At 50.4% G+C, this 21357-nt stretch overlaps 8 protein-coding genes across 8 annotated transcripts; 4 read left to right on the top strand and 4 right to left on the bottom strand.

The window, feature by feature from the left end:
- The first annotated feature begins 539 nt into the window (after positions 1 to 539).
- MYCFIDRAFT_181236 (uncharacterized protein) lies at positions 540 to 1650 on the top strand. Its single transcript, XM_007923255.1, has one exon. The coding sequence runs from the start codon at positions 723 to 725 to the stop codon at positions 927 to 929; it is 207 nt and encodes a 68-aa protein (XP_007921446.1). The 5' UTR covers positions 540 to 722; the 3' UTR covers positions 930 to 1650.
- On the top strand, positions 540 to 3145 carry MYCFIDRAFT_55374 (uncharacterized protein). Its single transcript, XM_007921956.1, has one exon. It carries the CDS (start codon positions 1282 to 1284, stop codon positions 2836 to 2838), a length of 1557 nt encoding a protein of 518 aa, XP_007920147.1. The 5' UTR covers positions 540 to 1281; the 3' UTR covers positions 2839 to 3145.
- A 92-nt stretch (positions 3146 to 3237) lies between these two features.
- MYCFIDRAFT_25832 (uncharacterized protein) lies at positions 3238 to 4083 on the bottom strand (the record flags this gene model as incomplete). Its single annotated transcript, XM_007921526.1, has 1 exon — positions 3238 to 4083. One exon carries the CDS (start codon positions 4081 to 4083, stop codon positions 3238 to 3240), a length of 846 nt encoding a protein of 281 aa, XP_007919717.1.
- A 14-nt stretch (positions 4084 to 4097) lies between these two features.
- Positions 4098 to 5882, bottom strand: MYCFIDRAFT_48564 (uncharacterized protein). Its single transcript, XM_007921851.1, has 3 exons — positions 5691 to 5882; positions 5053 to 5605; positions 4098 to 4986 (listed from the first exon to the last, which is right to left on the bottom strand). The coding sequence occupies exons 1-3, from the start codon at positions 5822 to 5824 to the stop codon at positions 4345 to 4347; spliced, it is 1329 nt and encodes a 442-aa protein (XP_007920042.1). The 5' UTR covers positions 5825 to 5882; the 3' UTR covers positions 4098 to 4344.
- Positions 5883 to 6246: 364 nt separating this feature from the next.
- On the top strand, positions 6247 to 11289 carry MYCFIDRAFT_213268 (uncharacterized protein; the record flags this gene model as incomplete). The annotated part of the gene is made up of 1 exon (XM_007923254.1): positions 6247 to 11289. Exon 1 carries the CDS (start codon positions 6376 to 6378, stop codon positions 11287 to 11289), a length of 4914 nt encoding a protein of 1637 aa, XP_007921445.1. The 5' UTR covers positions 6247 to 6375.
- Positions 11290 to 11794: 505 nt separating this feature from the next.
- On the top strand, positions 11795 to 12551 carry MYCFIDRAFT_26774 (uncharacterized protein; the record flags this gene model as incomplete). The annotated part of the gene is made up of 2 exons (XM_007921586.1): positions 11795 to 11844; positions 11927 to 12551. 2 exons carry the CDS (start codon positions 11795 to 11797, stop codon positions 12549 to 12551), a joined length of 675 nt encoding a protein of 224 aa, XP_007919777.1.
- Positions 12552 to 12604: 53 nt separating this feature from the next.
- On the bottom strand, positions 12605 to 14368 carry MYCFIDRAFT_25096 (uncharacterized protein; the record flags this gene model as incomplete). Its single annotated transcript, XM_007921485.1, has 1 exon — positions 12605 to 14368. One exon carries the CDS (start codon positions 14366 to 14368, stop codon positions 12605 to 12607), a length of 1764 nt encoding a protein of 587 aa, XP_007919676.1.
- Positions 14369 to 14967: 599 nt separating this feature from the next.
- MYCFIDRAFT_86102 (uncharacterized protein) lies at positions 14968 to 16694 on the bottom strand. Its single transcript, XM_007922461.1, has 2 exons — positions 15755 to 16694; positions 14968 to 15703 (listed from the first exon to the last, which is right to left on the bottom strand). Exons 1-2 carry the CDS (start codon positions 16655 to 16657, stop codon positions 15116 to 15118), a joined length of 1491 nt encoding a protein of 496 aa, XP_007920652.1. The 5' UTR covers positions 16658 to 16694; the 3' UTR covers positions 14968 to 15115.
- Between the last annotated feature and the right edge of the window lie 4663 nt (positions 16695 to 21357).

Below are 21357 nucleotides of genomic sequence, written 5' to 3'. Positions count from 1 at the left end.
GTCAGCACTTGAGGAGGGAAGGCTGGGCCAGTACAAATCCGAGTTACGTCTGTAGGTACACATATCTAGTTGTGACTGAAGGTCGCACAGGGCAATTCGATGTTCGCTGTCAGTCGAGAACCCTGCGTAGCTCCAAGTATATTTCGGGGTGTTCCTTGCCGCGGTTTTACTGCGTCGGATGACTTCCGTTGTGAAGCTTTTGGATTCGAACGCCTGTGCTTCATCTCCTCTCCTGCTGCTGCTGTACATTATTTTTCGCGAGCGATGTGCTTGAAGGTTGAGCCGCAGGACGCGGTATTCTAGAATAAGGATCGGGTCTCGCCGTCGCCGCGAAAGCACCGCGGCTAGCATGGGTGCCTCCAGTCGGCCACTTCAATGCTCTCTCAAACCTCGATTCGAGTGCTGGGCGGCGTGGTGGCAACGTCACTGGCGGGTATGGGCAGATGTTGCAGCAATGGGAGCTGGAGCTGGGCGAGGGCGAGATATATGCTGTATAACTGTGGCCTTGAAATCGGACCGAAGAGTAGCAACGGCGATGCATCCATGCATGAAATGGGCCACGTGAAGGCAAGGTAGTTCCATGCAAGCAAGCCACGGCGCGGCGGCGCCATCGAGGGCGGGGCGCGGCGGCGAGAGCGAGCGCTGGCGTTTCGAGCTTCATGGACCATGGTGCTCTACGAGTAGCTAAGAGAATCGGAAAGCTCGCTACAGTGCGATATGTAATGGCTCCACCCGACACCCACACCTTCCACACGACCAGCATCAGCACCGGCATCATCTGCACCCCGTTTGTTGCTTGGTTCTGCCGGTCCCCTCCTCCACCCCCTCCCCTTCCTCCGCTCTCATACCAGACACTGAGAGACGCTCACCCTGGCATCCCGACAGCAGCCACACCACCGCTCCGACTCCAACCCGGCTCGGCCTTCTGAGGCACTTCGATTCAGGCTACAGCAAAAGCAGAAGCAAAAGCGAAGGCAATCCGTGCTCGACAGCGCAGAGGAAGAGCTCCCATTCCTCCGCGAGCTCCGCCACAAGCAGTCCTTTGTTGCCCGTACGCGACACAGACTCCGCTCGCCCTCGACACTACTGCTCTGCTTCGCCATCTTTCTGGTAGTAGTCTTACAATTCATCGTACCGCGCCATCTTTCGGTCTTCTTCCGCTCCGCCTACTCGCCGCAACCGCCGCCTTCCTGTCCCTCGCCGAATCCTTTCGTCCAGGAATTGTACTGTAGAGCTCCACAGCACGTCTCGGGAAGCCTATATCACAAGAGTCCGCACAGCATGGCCTTGGCAGCAGCAGCTGAGCGCGTTGCCGCAGAGTTCGAGTACAGCAAGGAAAATGTCAATCGCGGCGTCAAGGAATTCATTAGCCAGATGCATGAAGGTCTGCAGAAGACAGGAGCCACTATGTCTCAAATTCCGACCTACGTGACTGCTGTGCCCAATGGTACGGAGAAGGGACTCTACATGGCAGTGGACTTGGGCGGCACGAACTTTCGAGTCTGCTCAATTCAGCTGCATGGCAACAGCACATTCAGCTTGACCCAGAGCAAGGTGGCCATTCCCAAGCATCTGATGGTCGCCAAGACTAGCCATGACCTGTTCTCTTTCTTGGCTAAGCAGATCGAGCTGTTCCTCAAAACTCACCACGGTGATCATTATTCAAGTCACAAGGAGAGAAGAGGTTCCTCCTTTCGTGGATATAGGGAGGAAGAGATATTCAGCCTGGGATTCACTTTTTCCTTCCCAGTCCAGCAAGTTGGCATTAACAAAGGAACTCTCATTCGATGGACCAAGGGCTTTGACATTCAAGAGACAGTAGGCCAGGATGTATGCGCTTTGCTTCAGAGTGAAATTGATGCGCTTGGACTGCCCGTCAGAGTGGCAGCGTTGGTCAATGACACTGTCGGCACATTGATGGCACGATCTTACACCAGTCCAGGCAAGACTGGAACTCTTCTTGGAGCCATTTTTGGAACTGGTACAAATGGTGCATATGTGGAGAAGCTCGACAAGATTACCAAGTTGAAGAAGCTAGGAGCTGCGGCTGGCGATATCGACAATAGCACTGGTGAAATGATCATCAACACTGAATGGGGCAGCTTCGACAACGGCCTTTCCGTCCTGCCAAACACGCCCTACGATCACGACTTGGATAGAGAGTCAGTAAATCCAGGTATACAGATGTTCGAAAAGCGGGTGTCCGGTATGTTCTTGGGTGAGATCTTGCGGAGAGCACTGGTGAGCTTGATGAAGGACAGCGCCGTGCCGCTCTTCACGGATGAGCACTCCAACCAGAATGACGTTCACAGCACTACCAACGTGGACCCAAACTCGAAGCTCTACAAGCAATGGGGACTGGACACTAGCTTCCTCTCTACAACCTCCGGAGACAGCAGCCAGGGCTTGAAGATCACAAGGCAGGCCCTTGATAGCGAGCTTGGGGTCACAGCTGCTTCGGCGGAAGACGCGGAGGCGGTGCGACTTATTGCATCCGCTATTGGCAAGCGCGCGGCACGCCTTTCTGCGGTTGCCATAGCTGCGGTAGTGATCGCGACAGATAAATTGAAGAAACCAGCCGACATCTCCACCACCAACAATGCCACTCTCGAGGTCAATGAAGACGATATTGTAGATATTGGTGTAGATGGCTCGCTCGTGGAGTTCTACCCACGATTCGAGGAGTACATCCGTGAGGCTTTGAGAGATATTCCAGAGATTGGGCCTCAGGGCGAGAAGAAGATCCGCATCGGTATTGCCAAGGACGGCAGCGGTGTGGGCGCCGCGTTGATCGCGCTTGTTGCGGATAAGGCAAGCAAAGGTCATTCAAATCGGTAGCGACTTCTTGTTGTACTTTACTGATACACATTTTCTACAGGTCCATGGCCATCTAAGTCGAACTCATCGAGCAGTGGTGGTTTCTTCAGCGGCATTCTCGACAGCATCGGCAAGACCATCAGATATCGAGTTTAAAGTGCTGTTTGAACCAGGATTGATGAGCTCAGATGAGAGAAAGGATAGAAGTGTATACTGTGATGTACCTGTAAATACTGAGATCGAATTTCATAGCATTGGCGCATCGCACTTGGGATGGAAAATGGCACATTCAATTCAATGGAACCAGATTGGCTTTCTGCCTATTTCGACAAAGCGAACCAAATTCCCTGCATAGTCCCATGCGGTACGTGGTTCATTGTAGTGTCCTAGAGCCAATCTTCGCACTCGAGAGCCAGTGTCTCAAGAATGATCGGTGCGACAAGTGACGTCCTTCCACTCCTCTAGAAGAGCAATGGTACTCTCGCACTTCTCCTTGATCATTTGATAGGCATCACTTCCCAACACCAACCTCATCGGCACATCCTTCCCATCCTTCTTCGTGAGCACGTCCACAATCACTTTACAGCCTTTCTCGATATCTCCCAACTGCTTGTTGTTCTGTTCGTTGAACACCTTTCTCACGACTCCCACAGATGTCGCGTCGTATTCCTTCAATCTCTTCGCGGTGAGTTGTCTCGCTCCAGGGTTGAGAAAGCCCGTACGAAAGTATCCTGGCTCGATGGAGATGACGTCGATACCGAAATCCTTGAGCTCGAGAGCGAGAGATTCGCTGAAGCCTGTTATGGCCCACTTGACGGCAACGTACACGCCTGCACCAGCTGCTCCATGCCAACTTCCCACAGAGCCGAAGTGCGCTATAGTGCCCGAGTGTTGCTGACGCATATAGGGCGTTATGGCGCGGGTGAGGTTGATGACCCCGAAGACGTTTGTGTTGAAGGAGTCGTAGGTTTCTTCTGGTGAGGCTTCTTCTACCGCTCCCTCCAGGATATAGCCCGCGGCATTGATGAGAACATCGAAACGGCCGTAGACTTTGTGGGCTTCGGCGACGATGGCTTGAATCTCGGAGAGTGGTTGAGTTACGTCGAGATCCATCGTGACTGCTCCTTTCTCTTTCAAATCGGCCAGCTTGGAGGAATTACGGGATGTCGCTATGGCTTTGTGGCCTCGGCTGAGAGCCTCGAGAGCTACGCCTTTGCCAAAGCCGCTGGAGGCAGCGCCAACGAAGAAGACGAGTGGTTGCGCCATTGGGAAGTCTTGGGAACGATCTTGGTATTGATCTGTCTGTCGTTGTGAATCGAGGCTGCCGAAGAAAGTTCCCGGACTGAGGCCAGACCAGGCAAGAGCCAGCCCATATCTAGCCACGCCCTTGGTCGGACTTGCATTGAGCACCTCGTTTTCTCAGGTGTGCCCCAGCATTACTGCGGATTTTCCTCGCTAAAGCACCTTCCGCGTCAGGATCAGATACAGTAGGCTTGCGGCCGTGGCGGACATAGCTTGCTCGCCGCGTCACGCTGCTGCGTCTCGGAAGGCCACCTCCTCAGGAAGACGGAAGCTGGCACAAAACATCCTCTTCTTCGGAGCCACATCCCGCACATCATGCACCTCGACCTTGCCTTCGCAAATTTTCCCGGGCTTCATGTCGCACTGCAGCTGATTGCTCAGCTCCTCGCATATCTTGTAGCCCTCCTCCACATGGTCGTCACTCTTGGTACTGAAGCAGTAGACGTGGACCAGAGGCATCTTGGCGTCAGCAGGAAGCATATCGCGTACAGAAGGTGGGTAAAGGCCGATGAAGCTCGGCAGGAAGGTAGTAGCGGTCGCGGGCAGGTTCATGACGAAGTGCTGAAATGTTCGTGGCTGCTTGACCGTCTTGAGAACTTCTGCCTTGGCGTCCTTGTTCTTGCGCGATGGTCTTGACACGATGTCGACGGCGTGATCGGTCTTGGCGAGCTCGGCGACTGCAGTGCGAATGAATGTCTTGCCGTCGTCGTTGAATGCCCGGACGTAGTCACCAACTTTGTTCCGTTTGATAGCGTCGAGCAGACTCGTGTAGCTGTCCGGGTTCAAGTCATTTGCCCACACGAAGATGCGCTTCTTGCCAGCAGGCACAGCAAATGGGCCGATTCCAGCCATGACATCGCAAACAGCCTCGCCTTCGGCAAAGCTACTGACGAGCCGTCTGTGCTCCGTATTGAGTCGGCTGTTCCAATACACTTTGCTGTAGTCGAATTTGAAGGTACAGTTCTCCTCCGATATTGTCACGTTCAAGTCGTGCGGCCCTGCGAGAACTTCGTACTTGAACGTTCGATACTCGCTCTCTTCGCCAACGTCATCGATTTTATTGATCACAGTACGAACGCCGGGGTTCTTGTCCACGAGGATTTCGGCAATGAGATGCTTGTACTTCACGTACTCGTCGCGCAGGTTGAGGTGCGCTACGTGGCCGACCTGAGAAAAGCCCGAGGGAATCTCACCTTGCTCGTCTTCCGGCAGTATCGAGGACATGATATCGTGATACGTCCAGTGGTCGTAGTCAAGTTTCAGCTGGTAGGGTATGACTGCAATCAGACCCTGTTCTGCGAGTTCGCTCACAACGGAAGAGTGAGGAGTGGGATTGACGACTTCTGAAACGGGCGTCTCGTTGGTAGCTACCTCAGGTCTGAGCAAAATACATTTCATGCCAGCCTTTGCTCGCTCGACGTCTGGATCGGGCTGAACGCTGCCCAGTCTCTCTCTTGTCAAAGCATCTTTGCTCTTCTCGAGTGCGCTGCTGGTATGTCAGCGACGACTGCAAATCCGACGCAATTCAGACTGTATAGACACATGGAGAGGCTTTCGCCGCCGAGACCTACCTCCTGACCTTGCATATGTTCTGATTTTGGAAGACTCTCGCAGCACGGAGCGCTATGGTCCGCTGGAAGAAAGACCGGTCGAGCCTGCTCATCAGTCGGTTCGTAGGCGGACGCCACATGTCGTCCTCTGCCATCAGGCCTCACTGTGAATCGAGCCGAGTGTGAGATTGACCATTCGATCTCTACACTTGCCGTACGATGATTGTGTGCATACGACAGTTCTATATTTTATAATTTTGGCAAGATTTATTCTAGAACTATTCCCTGCCAAAATTGGCGGTCGCTCGCCTTCCTGTGCACGAGCAGAACGGACGACCACGACGCTCGTTTGGGTCTGTCGAAACATTCGAAATATACACACGACGAACGCTTGGCCCTCACGTTCAGCTGTAGCCCTTCGGAGTGAAGATAACAACGTGCGACCATGCGGAAAGAGGGCATGTTCGGGCAGCGACTTCTGACGGCCGGGTGGGAGACGGAGACAGGGTTCCGCGGTTGAGTGGCATAGTTCTATGACCGCCGACGCGTCCTGATCCTCGAATTATCGACTTCGACCTGTTGACAAGAATCCCGACGACGTCTCGTGGCCTCCAGGGCCGAGTCTGCACCACACATGGATCGCGCGAACCATATCCCATAGTCCTGTTACACCATCGTCCATACCTCAACCATTCAGCACGCCAACATGGCGTCCGGCGGGCCTCCGAGCGGCAACATCAAAGTGGTCGTGCGAGTGAGGCCCTTCAATAATCGAGAGACTGGCCGCAATGCAAGATGTATCGTGTCTATGCAAGATGCGCAAACCATAATCACACCTCCGCCGCCAGACGGGAAGAGCAAGCCGGTCAAGGCAGCGTTGGAGGGCACCAAAACGTTCGCATTCGATAAGTCATATTGGTCTTTCAACAAGCAGGATTCACACTTTGCCGGGCAAGAAGATCTCTTCACAGACTTGGGCAAGCCACTGCTGGACAATGCCTTCCAAGGCTACAATAACTGTATCTTCGCGTATGGCCAGACTGGTTCAGGAAAGAGTTACAGCATGATGGGCTACGGCGAGGAGGAGGGTGTCATCCCGCGTATCTGCAGAGATATGTTTGACAGGATTGAGGGCATTACCGAGAAGGATAAGAACCTCACCAGCACCGTGGAAGTCTCCTATCTCGAAATCTACAACGAGCGCGTGCGAGATCTTCTGAATCCGAGCAACAAGGGCAATCTCAAAGTCAGAGAACATCCGTCTACAGGTCCGTACGTGGAAGATCTCGCCAAGCTGGTGGTCCGAAGCTTTGCGGAAATCGATCATCTGATGGACGAGGGCAACAAAGCCCGAACGGTAGCGGCGACGAACATGAACGAGACCTCTTCGCGATCGCATGCGGTCTTCACCTTGACTCTGACCCAGAAACGGCACGATGACGAGACGAACATGGATTCTGAAAAAGTTGCGAAGATCAGCCTGGTTGACTTGGCGGGTTCTGAACGTGCTACCAGCACTGGAGCTACCGGTGCGAGGCTGAAGGAAGGAGCCGAGATCAACCGATCTCTGTCGACTCTTGGACGTGTCATCGCAGCTCTCGCAGATGCGAGCACGAACAAGGCTAAGAAGGGTGCCCAAGTGCCATATCGAGACTCTGTCCTGACGTGGCTTTTGAAGGACAGTCTAGGAGGAAACAGTTTGACGGCTATGATAGCAGCAATCTCGCCTGCGGACATCAATTTCGAAGAGACACTGTCTACACTTCGGTACGCCGACTCTGCCAAGCGTATCAAGAACCATGCCGTGGTCAACGAGGATCCAAACGCACGCATGATCCGGGAACTGAAAGAAGAGCTTGCTCTATTACGGTCAAAACTCAGTACAGGTGGTGGTGTTGCTGAAGAGCAGTACAGTCCAGACACTCCTCTCGATAAACAAATTGTTAGCTTCACAAGCGCAGATGGCACGGTCAGGAAAGTCTCCAAGGCTGAGATCCAGGAGCAATTGGCGCAGTCCGAGAAGCTTTACAAAGATCTGAACCAGACGTGGGAAGAAAAGCTCAACATGACAGAACAGATTCACAAGGAGCGAGAAGCAGCTCTAGAGGAACTTGGTATCAGCATAGAGAAAGGCTTTGTTGGGCTGTCCACACCGAAGAAGATGCCTCACTTGGTCAATCTCAGCGACGATCCATTGCTCGCAGAATGTCTTATCTACAATCTCAAGCCCGGAACCACGACTGTTGGTAACGTGGAGGCTGAACAGCTTGAAGGTGGAGGGGCGAACGACAAAGTCAATGGTGAAGCGAACGGCAATGCTTCTGTCGACATTCGATTGAATGGATCGAAGATACTTCACGACCACTGCACCTTCGAGAACGTCGACGGTGTCGTAACCGTGGTGCCAAAAGACGGCGCGGCGATCATGGTGAATGGCATACGCATTGAGGCGCCAAAACGATTACGATCGGGCAATCGTGTGATTCTCGGTGATTTCCACATTTTCCGTTTCAACCATCCCCAAGAGGCCCGAGAGGAAAGAGCGGAACAAGGTAGTCTGCTTAAGTATTATGTGACAGCCGATCAGCTTGATTCTCCCTCGCCGCGGCCGCCTAATCATGAGAGGGCAGCCAGCAGTGTGAGTCGAGCCATGTCCGAGACGGATGGCGATATGGGCAGTCCTGGAAGCGAATATCCTGCTCCTTGGCGCACGCATGGGCGTGATAGTGATTGGGCTTTTGCACGAAAGGAAGCAATTTCTTCATCGCTTGGGCCAGACCAGAAGATATCCGACTTGACCGATGACCAACTTGATGTCCTTTTCGACGATCTACAACGCGTGCGCGCGGTCCGCAAAGCAAGACCTGGATCCATGCTGTTTGACAGCAACGGTGCTGATACCGACACTGAATCGGTGTCCTCTCACCCAGTGCGAGAGAAGTATCTTAGCAACGGCACTTTGGACGCTTTCTCGTTGGACACAGCACTCACGATCCCCTCCACGCCGCGGCAGTCTGAAGATGAAGACCGCCTGAAACAGATTCGGGAAGAGATGCAAGAGCAGCTGGAGAAGCAGAAAGATGAATACCAGCAGAAGTTGCAGAACGCCGAGCAAGACAACGTCGAGATCGCAGAGTTGCGGAGCGAGAAGGCCAAGATGGAAGCTTCGCTGCAGGAAATGAGAGAGCAAATGCAGCAGCAGTTGTCTCAACAAAAGAAAGATTTTGACCGCAAGCTCAAGGAACTGCGCTCGCCACCAAAGCCGAGAAGGAAGAGCCATGGAAAGCTCGAATTGAGCGAGCGCGAAATCTGGCTCGCCAGATACGTGCTGAACCACTGGAGACGGCATAGATACGTCGCCATGGCCGCCGCTGCACTGCGAAACGCCGCGACGTTGAAAGAGGCGCAGGTGATGAGCCAGCAGATGGAACGAAACGTCGTCTTTCAATTTACGATTGTGGACGTCGGCCACACGTTGGGCTCTTCCTACGATTTGGTGCTCAATGGCATTTCCGCCGAAGAAAGCAACGACCCCGACTTGGAATCGACACCCAAGCCATGCCTGGGCGTTAGAGTCATCGACTTCCACAGCAATGTGATCCATCTCTGGTCTATCCAGAAGTTGCACAAGCGGGTAAAGGCCATGCGGCAGATGGTGCAGTACCTGGATCGTCCGGAGTACATGCAGCACTTCCAGATTGGCAACCCATTTGAAGAGGACTGTATGCCCGAATACACACGCGTCGGAGACGTCGACATTCCGCTGGCCGCAGTCTTCGAGTGCAGGGTGCAAGACTTCACGCTCGATGTCTATTCACCGTATACGTGCAATATCGTCGGCGTCGTGCACCTGTCACTTGAGCCAAGCTCGGCTGAAGCGCCAAGCAGCACGTTGAAGTTCAACGTCGTCATGCACGATCTCGTCGGCTGGGCTGAGAGGGAGGGCACGAATGTTCACGCACAGCTATTCATCCCGGGTGTTTCAGAGGAAGGCGGCGCAACCACTACTTCTCTGGTCGGCGGCTTTGGCGAGTCAACGGTGCGGTTTGAGAGCGTGCATAGCATGAGCTTGCCTCTCACCGCGCCGCACGATGCAAGCCTTAGGGTGAGCCTATTTGCGCAGGTGACGTCCATGCATCTCGACAAACTCCTTAGTTGGGACGACATGCGTGATGCCTCGGTTGCTGCAAACATCAAGCCAAGAAATAAGCGTAATCACGCAAGGATACCCGAGCATGAGTACTATAGCGACGAGCGTCACGATGTGTTCGCCCGTGTGCAGATTCAGGAGATCAGCGAAGACGGTACATATCAGCCGGTCGAAGTCGTGCAGAATGATACGCTTGATCAAGGAGCGTATCAGCTGCATCAGGGATTGCAAAGACGCATTGTACTAAGCCTGGTCCACAGCTCTGGTGACAGTCTGCCTTGGAAGGAAGTTGACCGACTCAAGGCTGGCAAAGTGCGGCTGCTTGACAGCGAGGGCAAGGTTTCTGACGAAGACACATCGCAGCCAGATGTACCGCTTTCGCTTCTCTCGCCTGCAGTGATCCGCAATAACCCAGACGGCACGACAAACGTCAAACTCACCGCGCAGTGGGATTCCAGTGCCCACAGCTCTGCTCTGCTTGACAGGCCTACTTTAGACAAGTACAAAGTGCAGCTGACACTGAAGTGGGAAGTCCACTCACCGAGGATCACACATCCGCTGCAATTTGGCTTCGATTTTGCAGTGCAGACGCGGCCTCGAGCGTGGTTCCGCCAACAGTCTCTGCTCGGTCAGCTGTTCTACAACCAGCGAGTAGTCCACTCCACTGCCTCAAATTACGCAGTGACCCTCAAGCCGAGCCAAGCAAAGCGCGCCGGTGATTTGTGGCGTATGGATACCACAGGCGATTACATCTCTGGAGAGGAGATGCTCTCCAGCTGGGCGCCCAGAGGCGTCTCACTGATCCGAGATTTCCTGCAGTTGCGAAAGCGGCAGAGACGCATTGCAGAGATCGAGGCAGCCCGTGGAGTGCTTGCCTTCGGCGCACTGTCGCCGCCCGCAAAAGCTCTACTAGCAGAAGGCGACAAGTTCAGCGAGAAGCAAAAGGAGATCTTGGAAAAGGTCCTTGAGCTTTGGACGACCACCACTTCCCCTGGTGAGATCATGCTGCTTCAGTCCAATACGGAGTCTCCAGAAAACGGCGCCGCCTTCGCAAACGGCAGTCGTGATGGCGCCGAAGAACAATTACCTTTAGCCGCCACCACCGAGACCCACCTGAAGTCTCCCACCGTTCTCAAGGCCGGGTGGCTGCTGTGTCCTGATGTCTCCGGGCAGCATTGGGTACGAACGTATGTTGAGCTTCGCCGCCCATTCTTACACCTCTATTCCAAGGAAGGAGACGAGGTCAATGCCATCAACCTCACAAACAGCCGCATCGACGCTGAGCCGGAAGTTGCCAAACTGCTCCAGCGACCGAATGTTAGAATGGAAGTCTGGGCTGTATACTCCACCAAAGCCTGGCTCTTTGCGTGCCGCAACGACAAAGAGCGCGGCGAGTGGATCTGGGCGGTAGACAGAAGCTATGTTGGGACCAACAGTGGAGGAAGAACGCCAGAAGAGTGGCAATTATGATTTGAACGAAATACTTTTTCTTGGGTAAATCGATTGTGGCTATAGAGAGGATGTTGTGCATTAGCAAGGCGCGGCTTCCTATCTTTGGAGATACCCCCATCGCGATGGCTTTGCCGTCGCGAGCGTTTATTGTGTTAGATGGATGAGAGTTGGATAAGTTCTAGAAGCAAGTAAGCGCAATGACAACTCCGTATCGATGTGTCCTATAGCTACCGCCAACATCACAGAACCAGGCGAAGATTTGGTGGCCTCGAAAGGCATAGTGTATGCGAAGTATTCTAGCCGTCAGTGGACTGATGTGTTGGTGGATCTCGAGACGAGGGGCAGCCTCCGCTGATCTGGAAGCAATCGTCTTGCGTTGCAGGCGTCGCGGAACAATGGAGATTCAGATGCGGAGCGCTATATACCGAGGCGTACATCACTGACTACCGCCTTCAGATATTGTATAGATCACCATACAGCGAAGTCTTTACCGGTCCATCTTCTTGTCAAGAACACTGGAACCATGACCTACGAAGCCGAGATATCGTTCACTCTAGACACCATCTGTCCATGGTAAGCAAGAGGAGCAATAATGACCAGAGAAAACCTCCCACTTCTCAAACATCTGCTAACGCTTGATTATTAAAAAAAACAGGACATACCTAGCAAAACGCCGTCTAGAAAAAGCCCTCGCCCAAATCCCCTCCCCCTCTCCCGTCCACTTCACAATCAAATATAAACCCTACCAACTCTACCCGAACGCCTCCCAGAACGGCGAAGACAAGAAAGCCTGGTACAAAACAACACGATACGGAGACTCGGACGAAAAAATGGAAATGTACGAACATGTCATGCAAAATTTCGGGAGAGCTGAAGGGATCAATTTCAAATTTGGGGGTCTGGTTGCGAATACTTTGCCTGCGCATCGCTTGATTCAGCATTTTCAAGAGAGCAGGGGGCCGGAGATTGCGGATGGGATGGTGAGGAGTTTGTATCGGCAGTATTTTGAGGGGGAACGGCATCCGAGTAGTGATGAGACGTTGCTGGCCGCGGCGAAGGAGGCGGGGATTGAAGAGGCGGATGCGAGGAGGTTTTTGGAGGATGGAGATGAAGGGTTGGCAGATGTGAAAATGATGATTCGAGAGCAGGCTGGAAATGGGATTGATAGCGTGCCTTACATAGTGTTTGAAGGCAGGAGAAGGGATATTACGCTAGAAGGAGCCAAAGAGGTTGATGAATACGTCAAGACACTGAATCAGATCATTAAGGAAAGCTCATGAATCGAGCTCTGTATTGCATGCACCCTTGACCCTCATCGTGGTTTATTTTGACACTATCTGCCATAGGGAGTATGTAAACCCATACCCAGAGCGCACTTCCTTGCTTGAGCCATTTTCAAGAAGCACTCGCGTCCTAAGTTTCGCATTTGCCGCACGAACACGTCCCCACGGATTCGACCACGATCAACGGCTTTCTGAAGGAAGTACATTGCTTCTCGGCACGCCGCTTCTTCGGCGCACAAGTTCCAAAGCTGATTTGCGACCATTGTGGGTGCAAGCAGTACTTCATCGATAGCGGGCTGCTTCTTTGATCGTGCTGTAGCGATAGTTCGGTCGCAGTCCTGTATGCTTCGATGTAGGATAGATTCGTTGATTGAAATGGCTTGTTCAAGTTGTTCCAATTGTCTGATCTCTCCTTCCAAGCGATCTTGTGCCATACGCAAAGCATACTCCTGGGCATGAAGCGGCGCAATAGCAGAAAGATTCTGATTGACTTTCTGCTGTGCCTGTTGCACAAGTGACGTTGAGATGGCTTGGAGAAGATGCTCCTTTTCTGGGTTCGGCGGGATGGGAGGCGCTGGAAGCGAAGGGCCAGATGCTGGTATTGCCACGTCGAATGGATCGGTCAACAGATCGGGCGCGGCTTGTTTCTCCTTTGGCCGCTGCTGATGTTGTATCTGACCTTGAAGCCAAGCCTGCTGCGAAGGATGCTGGTGAGGTATCTGAGAGTACTTCTGTTCATAAGATGACTGCTCTTGATGAGAGTAATGGGGCATTGGCCACTGTGTAGGCTGCTGTAAGGGCGGTTGGGATTGAGGCTGTGGCAAAGGCGCTGGGCGCACATACTTGTTCCCAGGCAGTTCTGACACGCGATTGATCGGCGACACAGGAGAGACAGGACTTCGATCCTGGTGCGCACGATAGTGTTGATGCTGTGATAGCGATTGCTCATGTTGAAACGGAGGGAAAGGAGTACCAGATGACCTTCCATTTTGTTGCATTGGAGAGGGAGGTAGGATATTTTGAGACGGTGTTCTGGGGGTCGGTCGATACGTGTTCTGCGCGAGAGAGGACGAACGCGGTTGATGTGCTGCTTCATGCGGTAGGGGCGGCAGAGGTGGGCCATCTCGAGCAACATCTCGCCTCGCTTCTGCATATTCCTCGCCAGGCTTCGGCGGCAAGGGCGGCGGTGTCCCTACACCCGACAACTGAGATGACTCGAGACCACCAACAGCTCTCTTAGGAGGTAGTTGCGGGGGCGCCGGGCCCGGCTGTGCTGGCGCATTTGACCGCTGTTGATATTGCTGCTGTTGAGCTCTGCTGATCACTGGAGGCTCGCGACTGAATACCTGCGACAGATGGTCCAAGAAGTCCGAGGTATTGGCTCTATCCCAGATCCTGCCCCAGTCTCTCAGGTACGGATGATAGATGCGACCATCAACACCAACGTGCTGGCCCGGCCGAACGACCATCTCTTTTCCTGGCACCACGTATGCAAATGGCGCCTCATATGGATATGCATGTGGAATCCAAATCTTCACAGGGAATCGATAGGTGGTTCCTCGAAAGGCAGCAGGCACTGTGCCTGCAAGGCGCAGAAGTAGTGAAGAAGTGCCATCCTCTTGGGTGTAGACTTCGGTGGCAGGCAATAATGAGGGATATAGCGAGAGCGTTCTGGCAGTATCTGAGTACGTTCTTTGAGGGTCTTGGTAGTCCTGAAGCAACATCAGACGAGCTCTCTGAAGCCATGCGCTGCGCCGACTCACATGAAGGGCATTATACAGCCACTGCAGCGTCTGCTCGGGTACCTGCGCCATGACCTCTGCGTGTGATGCCCGTGAACCTTTGCTATACGCGTTCCGTCATCAAACAAAATCCGATCGTCTTCGTCTCATCGTCATTCGTTATTCGTCAATCACAAATCGTGAACATGTGCTTCGCGCATAACAGATGAAGTCAAAGTTGCTGCCTCGAGGCGGGGACAGGCTTGCCAAGCAGTCGCAGTCTTTACAAATTTAAAGACACCATCTTCTCTACAGAGTCTCCAAAAGTCATCAGCGCGAGAACATGTGCAACAGTCTTGCCGGCCAGAAAAAAATTGCCTTACCTCCATATCCCACTTGATCCAGAATGTCTGATGGTGGCACAGACCAACATTTCACCAAGATCCAGATCCAACGACATGAATATCTGCAATTCCATGATTCACATCGCAGCTCGCAAATTAGATTGATCGCTTCTACGTGAAACGATGGCTCATTGTGATTCCGCATGCACAGTGTGTAGAAGGCCCAATCGATTCAGACCAACTCCACGCTGCTGTCCTAAGCGCCCAGCTATGTGGACCATATGCAGAGCCGCCAAATATAGATGCAAACGGAACGCAAGGCGAAATTTGAAGCTGTGGCACAGCGGCCGTTTGATGAATACATGTCTTTCTGCAGGGTATCATTCGCTCGTCTCGTCATGAACTGTACAATATCGCTAGAAATGCAGATCGCCACCGCTATGCTGATAATGCCGCCAAACAAGAACAAAAGCCATGGCAAACGAAGCCACTGGTGCTACCGCAGTGGCACTGCCTCCCATTTCGACTTGAAAGGATTCTCTCTGTCGGAGGCCGGCGTATCGGTATAGAGACTCTCTTGCCGTCCTCTTTGCTCATTCTCTCGTGTCGCATAGCTCCGATAGTCTTCGGGATCATCTGTGTATTTCGCCTGACCAAAGAATGGAGTTCGCGGAGTCTGAACGTAGCCAGTCTGCCCCATTGTCGCGAAGGACATTTCATATTCTGCCGGTGGTTCAGAGCCATAGTCATGCTTCGCGAATGGCTCCTTTTCCGGTTTGTACACGTGACGTTGCACATAGGTGTGTACCCATGCGGAGAGTACAGCAAATATGACCACCATAATGGCAACGACGACACCGTACGCGACCTTGGGACTGCCTGCGAAATCAAGTCCCAGACCACCGTTGACAATGCCAAGCACTAAGATGCTGATACCCAGAAATCGGTGAATCTTGCCCAATATCGTTGGAGATCCGGTTCGCATGTATAGCAAATGATGGCTTAGGCCAAGACCAACTTGCAGGAATAACGCGGCAAATACGAGCAGACCAATGATTTGATGGGCAGAGGCAAAGCTTTTGGACTGTGTGATCATTAGCGACTGCTTTGGACGGGCGAGAAACGTCGGACTTACCTTATTGTAGAGCTTCGAAGCGTATATGCCAAGTCCAAAACCTATCAAGACCAGACCAAGGCCAAAAACCTGCACAATGGCGTGTACCATTGCGCGACGAACCAGTCTCAAGCAGATGGCTCCGAGTGGAAACACCAAGAGGAAGGCGAGACACATGAAGACCGCATGTGCGGTCTGAGCCCACTCTGAATCGGTGCCGGTCTTATAGACATTCGAAGACATGTAATTCGCAAAAGCCCAGAATGAATCTCCAACTTGCAGCCCTGGATCTTGCGGTGCTGGGACTCGCCCGTGGGATCCACTGAAATTAGTGGCAACTGTCATGTCTAGCTGGAACTTCCCATGAAACTCGTGAAGCCGCAGCGGTGCATTCGGGTGGTCGTCCTCTAAGGTGACATTCGGTCCCAGCGCAAATATAAAAGGCTGTGCCGTGCTGGACGTGTCCAGGCCGCCGGTTGCCCATTGCGAGCAATTCCGACAAATGGCGTGCGCAATCATGATTCCATCAGGGCTGAGGGTATTCGAGTAGGGTGCATAAGTGTCGTTGTGGACACCCTCAATCACAACATCAGACTCCCATTCGGGTTCCGAGTGGCCTTTAGACATGCGGCATGTGTTGACGAGAGTATGGCCATCCGAGCCGACATAAGAAATCAGCATTCGAGCATTGTCCATGCTGCTGCCGAAGCCCACGCCCATCCAGGAGTGTGAAGAAGGCGCATTCATGTGGTAGTAGACATCTCCATTTGCCGCCACGTTCAAGGCGAACACGTAACCCGAGCTTGCCAGAACGAAATAAGCTGCTTTGGCCTGGTCATCAATACCGGCCTGTTTCGCCTCGTCAGGATTCGCGGCCCAGCCGCGTCCGAGGAGGGCCAGGAAGGCGAAAAGAAAGCTCCTCATACTGCCGTCGGCGATAAAATCCACGGCATACCACCAGGGAGCTGATTGTGAAGCGAAGCTCGGCGGTGAGATGTAGAGGTGAGGTTGGAAGGAGAGTGTGCAGCAGAGTGAGGTCTACAAAACCAGCTGCAGGCTGATATACGCTAGGACTAGTTGTAGTAGGCGCCTGCCCGCCACTTCTGCCAACCGTAGGCCTCGTTTTGTTACACGAGCGGCTGACAAGCTAGTTACTATGTGTCGCTTCTAACTTGTCAGTGCCGGTGCGGGGAGAACCCTGCACCTCCGAGAGAGGAACTACACCGCTTTTTTGGTGGTTTCTGAATTATTTCTCCTCCTTCTGATGTATAGAATCCTCTAGTATATCGTAGATATCGTGTCGTCGGTATTTCAGTAGTATAGACCCTTCCGAGGTGTTATTGTCGTTACTATAGCTGTCGCCGCTATAGTTAAGAAGGTACGTATTAATCTCGACTAGTAAGGCTAATTAATAAATCTATTTAGTAAAGGGATGTCTCCTAAGCAAATACTAGCCTTCTCGAAGTTGCTATTATCCGTACGGACGGTATATCGCTATTAGACTAAGTAGAAGCTATTTAGCGAGTTATATATACCTAGAACTAGTACCTTTCGTAATATATACTATATTATAATGCTAGCTAAAGAATAGGACTTCCTACGTAGTTTCCTTATAGACCGTCCGGACGCATACTTTAATAAGATAATCTAAGCTCTTTAGGACGAGTTTGTACGTTTAAGGCCTATCTCGGAGGGTAGTAAGGATATAGAGATTAAGCCGCGGTTACTAACGAAGGTATTAAAGTAGAAGATAGGTCTAACTCGGACGGAAGTAAAGCGTTAGGCGAAGGAGCGCAATCCCTTCTTAAGGGCGTTATAGACGATTAGGTACGCTAAATAGCCGGTAGATCGACTAGTATTTATCGACGAAACTACTAACAATTAGAAGACAGGTTAGCGCAAGTATAGATAGTCTCCGAAGGGTATAACCTGTGTTAATGTTTAGTATACTAAGAGAGAAGTTAGATAGTTAGTTTTACCGGCTTTTACGATATACGGGTATCTGCCCTATATATGTATTTACTAAGGGTCGATTAACGTAGAGCGCTTTTAAACCTAGCTCGAAGATTAGGTATTGCCGTACCTTAAAGATAGTCCGCCGATAATCTTTGTAATAGACAATACTAGCATCTACTATAGTAGAAGGGTAAAGGAGCTAATCCTAGAAGCCGGCTATTATCTCGAGTACTTACCGCTATACTCGCCGGATCTAAACCCTATTAAAGGGAGCTTTAATCTACTAAAGAAAGTTATTAAAAATTACAGAGATAAGCTTCTAAAGTTCTATAGGTTCTAAGACTACTTACTATAGTATTTATATAAGTATAAAGGCCGTAGGGCGCGTAGACTCTTCGCTTATGCTAGATATAATATTAATAGAGTCGATATTCCGTACGATCTAGCCGAATTCGAACATACTACTAGAGCGGCTTAGAATATGCTAGCGCTCGACCCGGAAGAGTCTTAATAGATAGAATAGGCTTAGAATACCTTACCGTCGATAATTAAGGATATATCGGAAGTGTATTATAATAGTAAGGGTATATTTAATAAAGATAATAAGGAAGATAGCGAACAAGAGGTAGACTTCGAGGATTTCGAGTAATGTAACTAGTCGCTACTAGCGCGCGGAAAGCGCCGAGTTAGAGATTTAAATAAATATATTCGAATGCTAGCTTTGCCTATCGCGCTTAGTGTTCTATAACTAACGCATTATATTAATCGATTATATATAGGCTAAAATAAGTGCTATTACCGTAAGAATCTCCCGCTTATTATAAGTTTATATATATTATAGATATATAGCGATTGTAGCCTAAACGAAGCTAAGAATTCTTAGAAATTCTCTCCCTCCTAAGTAGCGGCTGCTTCCGCCGCTATAATCTTATCCTATTTCTTCCTTATAAACTCGACGATAGCTTTCTTTAACCTTAACCTTATTCTATCTACTATATTAAGTGCCGCCGGCTAGTCGTCCTTTATTAAATTATAGATAGTCTCTAGCGTCTATTCGGAAGATACGAAATAAGCGATATATAGGCGTAATTCGTCGTAATCCTAAAATCCGCGCTATAAGCCGACCTACTAGAAGAATTCGACGGTTAGCTTCGAGGACTATATAATATTACGAGGTATCGCCGGCGGGTTTCGCAAACTAGTTCTAGTAAGAGCGCGAGTAGGAGTCTTATAAGGAGTGCTAGGAATTACACTAGATCTACGCAGCTTGCTATCTAAGAAGTGCCTTATCTCGTCGCCGAAGGAATTAAGGATAATAGGTTAAGAGCCGATAGCTAGTTTACGAGGCGAGTCGCTCTTACTACTACGACGAGCCCTTATCTTTTTAACCTCGCCTTTCTAGAACTGTAACTTAATCTTCCTCTTAATTACTATTACTTCGATCCTTACTAGCATTCTATCGTCTAGCTTATTAGTCTCGGTCCGCTTCTACTCGCTAGAAGCGATAGCTTTGTAAGCCTCGATTATAGCGGCTTCGTAGAACGGAAAGTAGTTCTTACTATAGTCCTTTAAGGCCTTGTCTCGGAAGCAGGTATGCTTACCTGCCTTATAATAATTTAGATAGTCTATATAACTATATAAGAAGTCTCTAATAATATAATAGTCCTACCGCTTCTAAGCCTCTAATTTAGCTATTATAACGCCGGCGTTAGTAAGCTAAATTGAGGTTAGATTAGAAGCCGGTTTAACTAACTGTTAGGACTAAAGAGGTTATACGTAATTAGCATGTAACCGGGCTCGAGTGAAGCTAGGGTCGTAATGCCTTAGGTAGGGCTTAGCGCTTAGTAATAGGCTAACTTGCCTGCCTTCCTCCCTCTCCTTCTAGCTCCTTATCGAATACTACTCGTACCTACTACTACCCTATCTACCTGCTAATATACCCTTCTTATACAGTATTCGATCTACCCTTTAAGGGCAGCAGCTAGATAGTTCTTATTTTAAGCTTTTAGCGGTATAGCTACGAACAAGACTAATCTAACTATATTACGCCTAAAGAACGGGACCTATACGTACTATTCTATCGAAACAACCGTACTAATTATTAAGCAAGGCCTTCTACACGGCCTATTATACTAAGTTAATCGTACTAGACTAATATCTACTAATTCCGCTATATCCGCATCTTAGGGGCTAACAATATATTATTAGTATTACCCCCTATTATAATAGCCGGCTTATTACGAAACAATAACCGTGCTGCCGCTAGCAGCGCTAGCAATAACAACGCTAGTAGCACAGTTCCCGCTAAAGTGCCTACTAAAGTGCCTCCTACTAAAGAGCCTACCGGAGAGCCTATTAAGGAAGAACCTGCAATTCTAAGTAATAATCTAGAATTACCTGTTAACGACATTCTTAACAACATTGTTAATCGACGATATAGCTAGCCGGCCTTTAGCCCTTAACTAGTAGGGAGACTTTAAGAAGCCACTTAAAACAGGCTTACTGCCCTACGTTAAGAACAACAGCTAAAGGATAATCTCCTCGAGATTCGCCGTCTATAGGAAGCCCTAATAACTAATACTAAGCCGATAGTAGGGCCTTCCTTACTACCCGTCCCTGTCTAAAAGAAGGATGCTAAGCTTAAGGACTGTACCGTATTTAACGGCTCTAGTCGCAAGCAATACAATAATTATATACGCGATTATAAGCTTAACTAACGAAATGCGCCGAGGGCTCTTCTAGATAACTATTTACTAGTTGTCTACGCTATATAGTACATTAATAGCGACCTAAAGCGTACCTAGGACGACTATTTCGACTCCCTTACTAATTAGACCGCTGTTTAGTAGCAAGACTATAAGACTATTATACTAGACACCCTTAGAAACCCTATACTAAGGTAACAACACGCTTAGGACTAATACCTTCGAGCTAAACAAAAGACTAATCAATCGGCTCGCTTATTTAAGGCCTATTTAAAGACCCTCGAGGACGATTTGCTAGCTAAGACCGACTCTATCTAGATTTCCGAAATACGCCCTAAATTGCGATAGGAACTTATCCTCGAATTAGACCGTCGCCGTGTGTTCGAACAAGCTAATCTAATACGCATTTAATTTATAGTCGAAGTAGAAACAGCCGAACGGGCTGTTTAGCTCTAACAACGACTAGAATTAAGGATCCGACTAACTAGTACTAACCGTAGCAACCGTAGCTGCGGAGGAAACTAAGGCTCCTACTAGGACAACAATACTAACAGTAGGAACAGTAATAACGACCGTAGAAGAGGCCGTAGCCGTCGGCTATATAGAGGAGGCCGCGATAGGGGCCGTAGAAGGGGCTCGTATCCCTATAATACTAACCGCTCGGCTAATAATAGTAATAACAGCTATAGTAGTCTACTAACGGGATTGAAGTGCTTCAATTATAATAGTACTAGCTATCTACTAGGCTAATACGACAAACCTAATAACTAGGCCCGAATTAACCGTGCTTCCGCTAAACACCGAAAGTACCTCTTAGCGGCTAACGCTACCCCTATAGGCTAACCTTCGAAAAAAGAGTAAGCGCCGCACTAACTATTAGCCTCGTATAGCGTAAGACTATCGACATTGTACTAGCTATAATACGCTCCTGCCTTATATAGGATACGAAGGGCACTAGCTATT

Source organism: Pseudocercospora fijiensis, assembly GCF_000340215.1.
Source record: "Pseudocercospora fijiensis CIRAD86 unplaced genomic scaffold MYCFIscaffold_1, whole genome shotgun sequence".
Lineage (NCBI taxonomy): Eukaryota > Fungi > Ascomycota > Dothideomycetes > Mycosphaerellales > Mycosphaerellaceae > Pseudocercospora > Pseudocercospora fijiensis.
The sequence above is the reverse complement of the archived record's forward strand: the minus strand, read 5'-3'. Positions and strand labels throughout refer to the sequence as shown.